This window comes from Aethalodelphis obliquidens, unplaced genomic scaffold, assembly GCF_003676395.1.
Source record: "Aethalodelphis obliquidens isolate GAN/ISIS:26980383/991018 unplaced genomic scaffold, ASM367639v1 scaffold7, whole genome shotgun sequence".
NCBI classification, from domain to species: domain Eukaryota; kingdom Metazoa; phylum Chordata; class Mammalia; order Artiodactyla; family Delphinidae; genus Aethalodelphis; species Aethalodelphis obliquidens.
In genome coordinates this window covers 1827651-1841831 of record NW_020837951.1, presented here as the reverse complement: position 1 = coordinate 1841831, position 14181 = coordinate 1827651, and the positions used below count along the sequence as shown (strand labels likewise).

General features: G+C 51.5%; 1 protein-coding gene across 1 annotated transcript; it reads left to right on the top strand.

Annotated features, from left to right (window-relative positions):
• Positions 1 to 4776: 4776 nt before the first annotated feature.
• On the top strand, positions 4777 to 9939 carry LOC113620200 (beta-lactoglobulin-like). Its single transcript, XM_027105971.1, has 7 exons — positions 4777 to 4874; positions 5564 to 5703; positions 6468 to 6541; positions 8137 to 8247; positions 8959 to 9063; positions 9291 to 9332; positions 9765 to 9939. Exons 1-6 carry the CDS (start codon positions 4779 to 4781, stop codon positions 9305 to 9307), a joined length of 543 nt encoding a protein of 180 aa, XP_026961772.1. The 5' UTR covers positions 4777 to 4778; the 3' UTR covers positions 9308 to 9332; positions 9765 to 9939.
• The last annotated feature ends 4242 nt before the right edge of the window (positions 9940 to 14181 follow it).

Sequence of the window (14181 nt, the reverse complement as noted above, 5' to 3'; positions counted from 1 at the left end):
TTTTTTTTTTTTTTTTGGTGGTACGCGGGCCTCTCACCACTGTGGCCTCTCCCATTGCAGAGCACAGGCTCCGGACGCGCAGGCTCAGCAGCCATGGCTCACGGGCCCAGCCGCTCCGCGGCATGTGGGATCTTCCTGGACCGGGGCACAAACCCGTGTCCCCTGCATCAGCAGGCAGACTCCCAAACACTGCACCACCAGGGAAGCCCAATTTCATGTTTCTTAAATATTGATTATATTTTTCCATCTCTAGCTTTGCTCATTTTGTTCCCTCTTTTTAAATTCTTATCAGTTCTTCAAGTCGTCTCAAATTTCCTTAAGAGGACTGTACTGCCTATGTTTTCTTCTAGGAGTTTTAGTTTCAGGTTTTACATTTAAGTTTTTAATCCATTTTGAGTTTATTTTTGTACACGGTGTTACAAAGTGGTCCAGTTTGATTCTTTTGCATGTAGTGGTCCAGTTTTTCTAACACCATTTACTGAAGAGGCTGTCTTTTCTCCATTATATATTCTTGCCTCTTTTGTTGTAGATTAATTGACCATATTAGTTGGGTTTATTTCTGGGATCTCTGTTCTGTTCCATTTACCCCTGTGTCTGTTTTTGTGCAAGTACCATACTGTTTTGATGACCGTAGCTTTGTACTATAGTCTGAGGTCATAGAGCATGATACCTCCAGTTCTGTTCTTCTTTCTCAAGATTGTGTTTGGCTATTCGGGTCTTTTGTGTCTCCAGACAATTGTTAGAATTATTTGTTCTAGTTCTGTGAAAAATGCCATTAGTATTTTGATAGGGATTGCATTAAATCTGTAACTTGCCTTGGGTTGTATGGTCTTTTTAACAATATTAATTCTTCCAATCCATGAGCATGGTATATCTTTCTCTCTGTGTCATCTTCAATTTCTTTCATCAGTGTCTTAGAGTTTTCTGAGTACACGTCTTTTACCTCCTTGGTTAGATTTATTCCTAGGCATTTTATTCTTTCTGATGCAATTGTAAATGGGACTGTTTCTGTAATTCCTCTTTCTGATAGTTCATTGTTAGTGTATAGAAAAGCAACAGATTTCTGTGTATTAATTTTGTATCCTGCCGCTTTACTGAATTCATTTATTAGCTTTTTGGTGTCATCCTAAGGATTTTCTCTATATAGTATCATGTCAACTGCAAACAGTGACAGTTTTACTTCTTCCTTTCCCATTCGGATTTCTTTTATTTCTTTTTCTCATCTGAGGGCTGTGGCTAGGACTCCCAGTACTATGTTGAATAAAGGTGGTGACAGTGGACATCCTTATCTTGTTTCTGATTTTAGAGGAAATGCTTTCAGCTTTTCATCATTGAGAATGATGTTGGCTGTGGGCTCGTCCTATGTGGCCTTTATTATGTTGAGGTTTGTTCCCTCTATACACACTTTGTTGAGAGTTTTTAGCATAAAAGTATGTTGAGTTTTGTTGAAAGCTTTTTCTGCATCTATTGAGATGATCATATGGTTTTTATTCTTCACTTAGTTAATGTGGTGTATCACATTGATTGATTTGCAGATATATTTGCATCCCCGGGATAAATCCCACTTGATCATGGTGTATGGTCTTTTTAATGTACTGTTGAATTCACCTTGCTAATATTTTGTTGAGGATTTTTACGTCTACGTCCATCGGTGATATTGACCTATAATTTTCTTTTTTGGTAGTGTTTTTGCCTGGTTTTGTTATCAGGGTGATGCTGGCCTCATGGAATGAGTTCAGAAGTGTTTCCTCCTCTTCAATCTTTTGGAATAGTTTGAGAGGGATAGGTGTTAACTCTTTAAATGTTTGGTAGAATTCACCTGTGAAGCCATCTGGTCCTGGACTTCTGTTTGTGGGAGTTTTTTAAATTACTGATTTAATTTCATTACTGGTAATTGGTCTGTTCCTATTTTCTATTTCTTCCTGGTTCAGTCTTGGGAGACTGTACATTTCAAGGAATTTGTCCATTTCTTGTAGGCTGTCCATTTTATTGGACATGCATGGGGGGCACCTGGTGCCGGCCACCACGGTCGTGAGCAGCAAAACTCAGACTGGCTTCCCGGTGCTGAGGTTGAGGCCCCGAGCAGCATGGCATCCTCAGCTGTGTGAAGGCCCACTGACCCTGCCCGGCCCCACGATTTCATTCTGAGATAGGTGATTTCCTGCTTCTGCAGTTACAGGCCCGACTTCCTGACATGGTTCTAAAGAGCAAGGGGTTTTGGTGGGAGGGGGAGTGACTGAGAGCTGGTGGGGGCCCAGGTCTCCTCCCAGGTCCCACTTTCTGGGGCAACGCGTGACCTGGGGGAAGCTGAGCCCTTAGATCTCAGTCTCCCTCCCACAATGGACAATGCCAACTGCCCAAGGCCAGTGGGTGCTTTTTTTTCCTTTTCTCTCTCTCTTTTTTTTTTTTTTCCAATTTTATTTTTTGGATGGTATTCTATGGAAACTGAAGGTTCCTGGAAGTTATGAATAGTTGTGCCCTGGAGGGCATGCTTTGTGGTCTCGATTCACAGGAACACGTGAGAACCTGCAGCACGGATGCCCCGCGGTTGGTGGGATCCCGATTTCCCAAGCTCACCGAGAAACACGGTGCTTGTTTCTCTCTGGCTGACCTCCCTCTGCCCTGCGTGACCCAGTTCTGAGAGCGGAGCTGTGTTGAAGGGGATGGCCTCTCGCATCTGACCCCCCGGGTCCAAGCCGCCCATGCTGATGTCCTAGGGGGCCACCCCCTGAGCGGGGGGGCTTCTAACTACAGAAGTGTGCCCTGTCCTGTCTGAGGCCAGAAGTCCACAGTTCGGGCGTCGGAGGACCGAGGTCCCTCCAGAGACTCCCAGGAAGGACCCTTTCCCGCTTCTCCAGCTGCTGGTGTTGCATCAGTCCTTGGAGCCTGGTCTCGTAGAAGCCGCGCTCCAATCTCTGCCTCCGCGTTCAATGCCTTCTCCCTGTGTCCCCTCCGTGTCCTTGTCTTCTCTTACAAGGACACCAGACAGTACATCAGCCCCCTTCCAGCACGCCTCATCTGAACTACTTACACCTGTAAAGACCCTGTTTCCAAATAAGGCCCCATCCTGAGGTTCTGGGTGAACGTGTGTTCTGGGGCGACAGAATTCAACTCCATAACTGCCTGTGGCTTGTCGTAACAGAGGGAACTGGGGACCCTGAGCTTGGAGGATTGTCGCAAGAATTAAAGGAGATAAAACAGATCAGGGCGAGGACTGGGGCTGCCCGAGCCTCCTCCTTCTTTCACGGCCCCCACCCTAGGAAAGGGGAGTCTGAGGGCAGCCTGGGGTCCTGCAGTCTCTCCAGTGCACGGACTCTTTCCTGGCGCAGTAACCAGTGGTCTCTACAGGAAAGAAACCAGAGGCCAGATAGCAAACCAGAGCTAGTCTAGGAGACCCCTTAGCCTCCCAAGACGCTGACAATGACAGTGGCCACCTGGAAAGATCCTACACGTCGGGGGGGGGCACAGGGGCCGACCCTCCAAGTCTCCCACCATCGGGAGATATCCCCACCTTGCCCCTTTCCCCCACCCCAGAGTCCACGCCCCCGCCACCCCGAGATGAGCAGGTTAATCACTTGGAATGTCAATTGATGGCCTTTGCAGCCCCCCTGGCACGGGACACAGGGCCTGCACAGCCCCCGGGGGTGCTGTTGTCAAGGTGGACTCAGCGAGACAGATGCTTCTGTGTCCTGCTCGATGCCCCTCCAGACTTAGGTACACGCCCAGCGCCAGGGCCCCGTCCCTCCCAAGGTGCTGAAGGCGACTTGAGCAGTATGGAGGGAAGTGCCCTGGGAGATTTAAAACGTAAGATTCGGTGGATCGAAGATTCAGATACTGTGGACCTTTCTATCACGCTCACAGACACGGAGCACGCGGTGTTGCTCCGCTGCACCCCCAACGGTCAGGTCACCTTCCCGCTGGGTGGCTCTGGGGGTTCGGCTGACTGCTGCTGTCAGCATTGTTGTCTTTATTGCTACCCTAACTGGGCAGCAGACACTTGCAGAGATCTCACTACAGGCCAGGCCCATCCTTGGAGCTCCACCTGAGCCCCACGTCACCCTCACCCCAGCCTGCAGGGGGTGGGGTGACCGCAGAGAACCCTTCGCCCAAGGCCACGTCCGTGGGGTTTGGAGGAGCCGATGCCCGAGACAGGAGAGTGTACCAGAAGCAGGAGGAACCCAGCAGGACCATAGCGTTTCGGGAGGCCTCGCTCAGCAGGACCGGGTGGGAGGCCCCGGGAGCTAGTGGAGCCCCCAGGAAGGGCAGCCCACAAGAGAGGGGTGATGGGTGCGGGTGACGGGACCCCCTTGTTCGGGGCAGACGGCCACCCCCTGGCTCACGTCCCTGGGTCCTTCTTGGCATGGGGCTCTCCGGACCCCGGCCGACCCACAGGCCCGCCCTCCAGGACACAGCTGTCCTCAGTGCTGGCTCTGACCTGTCCTTGTCCATGAGCCCGACCCAGGAAGTGTTCCTGACGCTGGCGGCCAGCCTGGACTCGCACCCCAGACCCTTCCTCTCTGGGGCCAAGCAGGAGACGTCCAGTCCCGGGGACGCAGGGGACCTTCCTGCTTGGCCTCGGAGGGAAGAAGGCCTCCTATTGTCCCAGCTGAGGAAGCCACCCGAGGGCCTGAGGGTGAGTCACAGGGGATTCGGGGAACTGCGTGGCGGGGAGCCCAGCACAGGCTGGCCGCTGGCCCTCCTCCTATATAAGACCCCGAGCCCAGTGCCTCGGCCTTCGTCTCCCTCCAGAGCCCAGAAGAGCCACCAAGCCTGCAGCCATGATGTGCCTCCTGCTCGCCCTGGGCCTGGCCCTCACGTGTGGCGCCCAGGCTGTCAGCGTCATCCGGACTATGGAGGACCTGGACATCCAAAGGGTTCGAGGGGGGCTGGGTGGGTGGTGCGCTGCAGGGCGGGCAGGGGTCTCAGAGGCCAAGGGGAGACAGAGGAGGCTGTGATGTCTGGGGTGCGCATTACCCTGCCAGGGCCGCCCTAACAAATACCCCCGACAGGGCCGCTTAAACAACACGGTTATCGTCTCGCATCCTGGAGGCTGGAAGTCTGAGATCAGGGTGTCGGCAGGGCTGGTTTCTCCTGAGGCCGCTTTCCTGGGCGTGTAGACGGCTGTCTTCTCCCTGTGTCTTTACCTGGTCATCCCTGTGTCCAATTTCCTCTCCTTATGAGGTCATCAGTCCCACTGGATCAGGGCCCACCCTAATGACCTCATCTTACCTTTGTCATCTCTTTAAAAACCCTGTCTCCAAAGAGTTATGTTCTGAGGCTCTGGGGGTTAAAGGGACACAGCTAAGCCCCTAATAGGGTCTCTCTGCCCCCCAACCTTTCCCCACCTCCAGCCACGTCTCCCCAAGGTCCAAACATTCCCACTTGTGTGATGGGCTCCTCCGGGTCCTTCTTGGGGCTCAGAGTGAGTTTAGGGAGAACATTCCTCAGGGTGCCGAGGAGGGGGTGTCTCAGGGCTGCCTCAGGTCGGGGTGGGACAGAGAGCCCACCGTGGGGACGGGGTCCCCTTCCCGCCCCCGGAGTGCCGATCAAGCCCGCTCCCCAGGTGGCAGGGACGTGGCACTCCGTGGCCATGGCGGCCAGCGACATCTCCTTGCTGGACACCGAGAGCGCCCCCCTAAGAGTGAACGTGGAGGAGCTGAGGCCCACGCCCCAGGGCGACCTGGAGATCTTCCTGCAGAAAAGGTGCGCGTGGTCCCCACACCCCGCCGGGGCTGCAGGCCAGCAGGGGGCGGGCGGCAGTCAGGGCTCCTGGTGGGACCCGGCTGCAGTCTGGGCAGGACCAGGGCCCCAGGGACGGGAAATGGGGCCCTCGGAGCCCCACCCAGGGCTTTTTTTTTTTTAACTTTTATTAATTTGATGCTTCGGAACATAATAAAATAAATGAACATAAAACATCATTTTAGTTGACTTGGAGAGGGAGATAAAATCCACTGAAGTGGAAACACGTAGTAAGGATATGTGCATTCAGGCAGTTACTTTAATTCTGTGTTAGGTTAAGGATTACGAATGTACTTGAGCAACGGGGAGACGTTTTGCATCTTTTCTGGTCTGAACACTTCGATATCTCAGATGAACGGGATGTCACAGAGACAAAGCAGAGGGGGGAGAGCCCCATCTGCCCTCGGAGCTGGGGTGGGGTGCAGAGATGGGGACCTGAACCCCAGGATTATCTGCAGGTGCAGGTCATTGCCCCGGACCGCGGGGCCTGGCCGCTCCCGGCCCTTTTCTCCCTCACTCCGTCTGACCTCTTGTGGCCTGTCCAACCTGGTCACCCGTGGCCCTAGAGGTTACTGTGAGCGCAGCCAAGGCCTGGGTGACCAGCTGGGCTCCAATGCCCCCCACCGGCTCGGGCCCCTCCTGGGGCCAGCTTCCGCCCTGGCCCACAGTTTGGCCTGATCAACAGTGCATGGCCTGTGCACGTGGCTCAGGAAACGCCTGCCTTTCAGGGACAAGGACGGGTGTGTTAAGGAGAAAATCATTGCAGAAAAAACCGAGATCCCTGCTGTGTTCAAGATCAACTGTAAGTGTCGGGTCTGTGGTAGGAGCCCCACCACCCTGGGGGGCTCTGGGCAGGTGCAGGGGGCTGGCACCGGGCCCGAGGATGCTAAGGGGCTGGGGTGACGAGTGACGCTGTCATTACACCAGCTTCACTGCCCTCCCTGCCCCCTTGCCCGGTGCTGTGGGGCCAGTGGCCGTGGACAGGCCCCTGCTAGGCTGGCCTCACTCCCCAAGGTGACTCTCCAAGCTCTCTCTGCCGGGAGCTCGGGCCCCTCAGGCTGAGCTCAGGAAGCATCTGTGCCCGTCCAGGCGGAGCTCAGAGCCACTGTCAGCGGTCAGGATGCCCCACGGCCCCCAGCCCACCACATGGGTTCCTCCATCTCCACGAGACGGGTTCCTTCCCTCATCCACTGGCTCACTCATTCCTCACTAAATCCAAGATGAGAAAGCGCCATGGGGGGCAGGGGGCTTCCACCAGGGCCGCTCCTGCTGGGAGCCTGGGCCACCTTGGGACTCACTCACTCACTCACTCTTGTCTGTGCCAGACAAGAACTGACCACTGCCAGGGCGCCTGCCCCAGGGGCTCCAGAGCCACCTGCCCGCACTGGCTCAGGATGCTGGCGTTGCCCCTGAAGCTACCTGACCCTGCGGTGCAGCCGCTGCCGCCCGCTGGCCTCTGTCAGGGCAACCCTCACTCCTGCCGCCCCAGTTCCCACGGCTCAGGGCTGCCCCGCAATGTAACCGTTCTTGGGACGTTCCCCTCCTCCCTCGCTCGGCGGTGCCCAGTCTCACCTGAGGTCCGCGTGACAACCCCATTTCTTTCTTTCATTTTTTTTACATCTTTATTGGAGTATAATTGCTTTACAATGGTGTGTTAGTTTCTGCTTTATAACAAAGTGAATCAGTTATGCATATACATATATCCCCATATCTCTTCCCTCTTGCGTCTTCCTCCCTCCCACCCTCCCTATCCCACCCTTCCAGACGGTCACAAAGCACCGAGCTGATCTCCCTGTGCTATGCGGCTGCTTCCCACTAGCTATCTACCTTACGTTTGGTAGTGTATGTATGTCCATGCCACTCTCTCACTTTGTCACAGCTCACCCTTCCCCCTCCCCATATCCTCAAGCCCATTCTCTAGTAGGTCTGTGTCTTTATTCCTGTCTTACCCCTAGGTTCTTCATGACATTTTTTTTTCTTAAATTCCATATAAATGTGTTAGCAGATGGTATCTGTCTTTCTCCTTCTGACTTACTTCACTCTGTATGACAGACTCTAGGTCCATCCACCTCATTACAAGTAGCTCAGTTTCGTTCCTTTTCATGGCTGAGTAATATTCCATTGTATATATGTGCATTTCTTGACCACTCTGGCTCCCGGGGGGCATCTTGGATTGAGCGCTGCGTGTTCCTGAGTCCAGGAGGTGGTGGAACGTCTCTGGCGCAGCCACAGTTGATGGGCCTGGGGACGGCTTTGGGGAAGGGGCTGCGGCACGTTGGCGTGCGGGGAGTGCAGGAGGCACTCCCGGCCCAGTCCTTGCCGGGTGGTGACCAGAGGAGCTGGCCAGCACTGCCCCCGCTGGAACTTACTTCTGCCCTGTCTTGGTCTCCCTTCCAGTCCTGAATGAGAATAAGATCTTCGTGTTGGACTCCGACTACACAAACTACCTGCTCTTCTGCATGGAAAACACGGCTGACCCCGAGCGCAGCCTGACCTGCCAGTACCTGGGTATGCGCCCAAGCCCTGCTTCCCGGGGAGACCCGCGGTGTGGTCCTCACTGTGGAGAGCGCGTGGGAACGGGGGAGCCTGACACCTGAGGAAGAGGAGGAGGGGTGAGGGGTCATCGGGAGAGGGTCGCATCCTGTGGCCTGGTCTCCTGTGGGCCGGGGGGTGGTTGGGGACGAGGGACAGACCGCGGGCTGAGGGGCAGGCGGACTGCAAGCTCAGTGACTGGTGTGACCATCGCAATGGAGCCGGTGGGTCACTATGAATCCAACAGCCTTTGTTACCCAGGAGTTTCAATTACTTCACCAAATAAGAATTCAGTCACAGAGACATCTTTCAACTATAACGTCCTGAAAACAAATGTCAGGTGACATCTTTATTGTCACAGACATGTGCCACTGTGTGTTCCCAGGGAAGTGGCCGTGGGCATCAGGCAGTGCAGGCTCCTGGTCATAAGTCAGCCAGCCCCGGGGTGGGGCGGGGAGGGCAGGAGGAGACCCAGACGTCCGGAGAGGGCTGCCGTGCAGACCCCCACTGCAGTGCACCGGGAGGACGACGAGGGGAATGGGCCGAGCGGGGAGGGCAGGGGCCCCGGAGGGCGGGGGCGCTGCGCCCTGCAGACCACCCTGGGAAGGTGGGTGGGGCAGGGCCCTCGGCGTCCCCGAGCTCTGGGGGGGGCAGGGGTGCCCCCAGGGACTGACCCCTCCCCCACAGCCAGGACCCTGCAAGTGGACGACGGGGTCATGGAGAAATTCAACAAAGCCATCAAGCCCCTGCCCATGCACATCCGGCTCTCCTTCAGCCCGACCCAGCTGGAAGGTGAGCTCCCAGGCCCCGCCCCGGCTCCCTGGGCAGAAAGCCACCAGCCCCGGGGAAGACTTCCTCCCGTGGTGAGCCCCATTCTCCCCAGGGCTCCCGGGAGGAAGGGGGTGGAGGTGCAGCGCCCCGAGGTGGGCCCCTGCCTCCCCACCCCCTGCCAGGCCCCTCTGTCCCTGGGGCGCCCAGTCCCGTCCTGACCCTCCCGCACGGCTCTCCCTCCCCCACAGAGCAGTGCCGCGTCTAGGTGAGCTCCTGCCGGCGCCCTGGAGGTAACGTAACCCCCCTGCCCCACATCCTGGGCACGTGCAAAGGGTGGGGGTCTTGGTGGGGCCCGGGCTCCCCCATCAGGCCCTGGGGTCCCCCTGCGGGAATGGCTGGAAGCTGGGGTCTCTCCTGACGACTGCAGAGCCGCTGGCTGCGTGCCCACTCTCGAGGGGTGGCCTTTGGGGAGGTCGTTTCCTGTGTCCTGGCCTCACTCGCCTGCTGACCTCCCCCTGCTCCCTCTGGGCAGGGCCGAGGGCCAAGGTGGAGGCCCCAGAAGCGGGCACCGGTGACAGACACTCCACCTGAGGGGGGAGGCGGGGGGTCCCTCTCCCGAGGAGGGGCCGTCCTGCACTCCCAGGCCCAGCCCGGGGAGGGGGCGCTGGCGAGGGTCCAGCAGGTTCCCCAGGAATCACAGGAGAGCCCCGTGTCCATTTCAGGGCCCGGGAGCCTTGGCCCCTCTGGGGACAGACGACATCACCCCCACCTCCCCCACCAGCAGGGTCAGGAGGCACCAGGACCAAGGTCACCCCTCTTGGGACCCAGGCCCCTCCGGGCCCCGCCTGGGGTCTCCTGCTCGGGGGCGTTCCTCCTTCAGCAATAAAGCCATAAACCAGTGCACACTCCTGTCTGAGTCTTTCCTGGCCGATGCGCGTGGGCTGGGGACCCGGGCGGCTCAGGCGGTGACACAGGGCCGGGACCTAAGGTGTCTGCCTCACAGGCCTCATGACACCTGGGGGCCCTGCACACGTCATCACGGCTCCTTTAAACTTCTGGAAACTAGGTAGGGATGCGGCAGAGGCACCTGCCAGTTAGCTTTGCATCTTCAGCCAACACCCAAACTCCACAAAGGACAGGAAACGGAAACTTGCTGTCTCTTAGTCTAATAAACATTGATATAAAAGCTTAATTTAGTTGCTTGCAGATCAAATTCTGCCCTCTTTTACAAATGCAGCCCCATGACCCTCATGACCAGCTTTCAGGAACATAAAGGTAATTGCTACTAGTAAGACTATTGATATCAAACTTCATATGCCAAAAATGCACTGCTCTTTTCTGTGCTAAACTGTGATAGAGAGATTTCCCCTGGACAGAGGAGCTGGACAAAGAGGTCACCCTCGGAGGACGCTTGTTCTGCAACCACTTCTGAGCATCACAAATGGAAAGGGGGTATACAGCGACAGAAACGGGGATTTTTAAATCATAAGAACAGTTTACGTCTAACATAATATACGCACATATTGCTATAGGTATAGTTACATATAATAACAATTTATGTATAATATTAAAGCTTTGAAAATATAGGTAAAGTGGATACATTTCTAGAAAACTATTAAATACCAATATTGGCTAAAAAAGAAAACTTTGAAAGAACAATAACTCTAGAAAGTAAAGAACGGTTCCAGTGCCAGATCTTCTCAGTCTATGGATGAGAACCAGCAAACCGCCGTCATGGATCCTGGCTCATACGGTCTGTTCCAGGGCACAGAGAGATGCGGAGTCTGGACTGTCCTCTAACAAAGCTGGATGGGATGATGCAGGAGACAAAAAAAAGCAGAGCCATCACTTGGAATAAACATACAAATATCCCAATAATTTATTAACAGGTCGAATCCAACAATGTATTCAGTACCTAGTGATTTAAGGCAGAAAATCATGTTTCCACATTAGATGGTATATAATAAATTTGTTAACAGATTAAGAGAGGAACACCCATATAATCCCCATTAACTGATTTTAAAATAAATATTTTAGGGCTTCCCTGGTGGCGCAGTGGTTGGGAGTCCGCCTGCCAATGCAGGGGACGCGGGCTCGTGCCCCAGTCCGGGAGGATCCCACGTGCCGCGGGGCGGCTTACATTTCCCCTTGATACTCTCTAATATTCACCTGAATTTGTAAGTTTTTAGTTTTGATAAAGTCCGTTTTACCTATTTTTGTTGTTGCTGCTATGTTTTTGGTTTACCAGGTTGAAAAGGTTCCCTTCCATCCCTAGTTTGTTGAATGTGTATATTATGAAGGGACGGTGGATTTCGTCAAGCAACTTTTCTGCATATATTGAAATGATCATGTGGTTTTAATTTTTATTCTATTAATATGGTGTATTACAATGATTGATTTTTCTATGTGGAATCAACCTTGCATCCCTGGAATAAATCCCACTAGTTTGTGGTGTAGAATCCTTTTAATGTGCTACTAGATGTGGTTTTCTAGTATTTTGTGGAAACTTTTTGCCTCTATATCATATAAGATATTGGTCTGTAGTTTTCCTGTGATGGCTTTGTCGGGTTTTGGCGTCAGGGTGATGCTGGTCTCCTAGGATGAATCCTCTTCTAATTTTTGGAATAGGTTGTGAAGGATTCGTATTAATTCTTCTTTAGACATTTGGTAGAATTTGCCAATGAAGTCTTCTGGTCCTGGGCTTTTCTTCATGGAAAATGTTTTATTATTAATTCAATCTCTTTACATGTTAGAGACCTATTCAAATTTTTCCTTTCTTCTTGAGTCTTTCTAGGAATCTCTCAGGATTTATATCTTTCAAAGAATTTCTCCATTTCATCTAGGTTATCTAATCAGTTAGCATATAATTGCTCATATAATCATAATTATTTCTGAAGGTTGCTGGTAATGTCCCCTCTTTCACTCCTGACATTAGTAATTTGAGTCTTCTCTCTTTTTATTTGGTTATTCTAGTTAGAGGTTTGTCAATTTTGTTACTATTTTCAAAGAACCAATTTTGGTTTCATTGATTTTTCTCTTATTCCACTCTTTATTTCATTTATTTACTCTTTCATTTTTATCATTGTTTCTTCTGCTTGCCGTAATTTAATTTGTTCTTCATTTTCTTTTTCCTTAATGTGTAAAGTTAGGTTATGAACTTGAGATCTTTCTTGTTTCTTAACGTAGGCACTTACAGCTATAAATTTTGCTATAAGCACTGCTATCACTGCATCCCACAAGTTCTGGGATATTGTGTTTTTATTGTCAATCATCGCAAGGTATTTTACAGTTTGCTTTGCTGTTTCTTCTTTGGCCCACTGACTATTTAGGAGTGTGTTGTTTAATGCCCACATATCTGTGGATTTCCCAAATTTCTTTTTGTTATTTATTTCTAATTTTATTCCATGTTGGTCAGAGAACAACTTTACATGATTCAAATCCTTTTGAATCTATCGAGACTTATTTTACCATGGTCTTTAAGACGGTCGTTCCTGGAGAATGTTCCATGTGCACTTGAGAGGAACAAATATCCTTCTGTCGTCGGGAGGAATGTTCTACAGATGTCTCTTGTAGGGTCTTTTTTTTTTTTTTTTGCGGTACGCGGGCCTCTCACAGTTGTGGCCTCTCCCGTTGTGGAGCACAGGCTCCGGACACGCAGGCTCAGCGGTCATGGCTCGCGGGCCCAGCCGCTCTGCGGCATGTGGGATCTTCCCGGACCGGGGCACGAACCCATGTCCCCTGCATCGGCAGGTGGACTCTCAACCACTGCGCCACCAGGGAAGCCCTACAGATGTCTCTTAGGTCTAGTTTGCAGTGTTCTTCAAGCCTTCCATTTACTTGATTTTCTGTCTAGTTTCTCTGTCCATTATTGAAAGTTAGGTATTGTGGTCTCCAACTGTTGTTGTTGAATTGTCAGTTTCTCCCTTCAATTCTGTAACTTTTTAGGACTCTGTTGTTACGTGCATGCATGTTAATAATTGTTATTTCTTCTTAATGGATTGAACTCTTTTATCATTAAAAATGTCCTATTTTGTCCATAGTAACAGTTTTTGTCTTTGTCTATTTTGTTTGATATTAGTGTAGCCCCTCTAGCTCTCTTTTGGTTACTGTTCCCATGGCATACTTTTTCAATCCTTTTAGTTCAGCCTAATCTAGGTCTGTGAGTGGTTTTGAATCTAAATTGTCTTTTGTAGACAGCATATGGTTGGATCGTGGTTTTTTAATCCATTCTCACAGTCTCTGCCCTTTTTAAAAATTTTCATTTTATATTGGAGTATAGTTGATTTACAGTGTTGTGTTAGTTTCAGGTATACAGCAAAGTGATTCAGTTATACATATATGTACATCTATTCTTTTTCAGATTCTTTTTCTGTGTACGGCCCCGGGCGTCCCCGGGAGTCCCGACCAGCAGGACAAATCCTTGTGAGTCCGAGGAGGAACCTGTGGGGGTTGAAAAAAGGGGGAAGGGCAGGAGACGCGAAAGAATGGAGGCAAGACAGAATCCTGATCAAGCCTCAAACTTTTATTGCTGCGGTAGCTGTATTTATACACTGCAGAGAAAGGGGGGCGGGATTCAAAATGAGGGAAGTACTTGGCTAATCATCATTGGTGCTGCGTGCGCGGGCTTTCATTTTAGGCGCGAACTTCTATCTCATAAATCAGGAAGAGAAGCAGGGTATCGGCCATCTTCTAATGGCGAAAACTTCTTGGCTCCCAACATTTTCCCATATAGGTTATTACAGAGTATTGAGTAGAGTTCCCTGTACTATACAATAGGTCCTTGTTGATTATCTATTTTATACACAGTAGTGTGTATACGTTGACTTTATTCTGTTAAATGTCTGTCATGCAAAGAGGTGGAGTAGAGTAGGTCTGGGCTGTAACAGTCTCTGCCTTTTAACTGGAGTGTTTAATCCATCCACAAAGTGTAATAGCACAGTGGCCATTTTGCTGTTTGTTTCCTATATGTCTTATATCCTTTTTGCTCCTCTGGTCTTCTATCAATGCCTTCTATTATGTGAAATAGATATTTTCTACACTACCATTTTAATGCACTTCTTTCTTCTTTCACTATATAGTTTAGTTATTTTCTTAGTAGTTGGCTTGGGGATTACAATTAGCACCTTAACTTGTAACAAT

Coding starts and splice junctions, on each gene's coding strand:
- LOC113620200 (XM_027105971.1), top strand. CDS start 4,779: ATGATGTGCCTCCTGCTCGCCCTGGGCCTGGCCCTCACGTGTGGCGCC. Junction 4,875..5,563: donor AGGACCTGGACATCCAAAGG/GTTCGAGGGGGG, acceptor CCCGCTCCCCAG/GTGGCAGGGACGTGGCACTC. Junction 6,542..8,136: donor TGCTGTGTTCAAGATCAACT/GTAAGTGTCGGG, acceptor TCTCCCTTCCAG/TCCTGAATGAGAATAAGATC.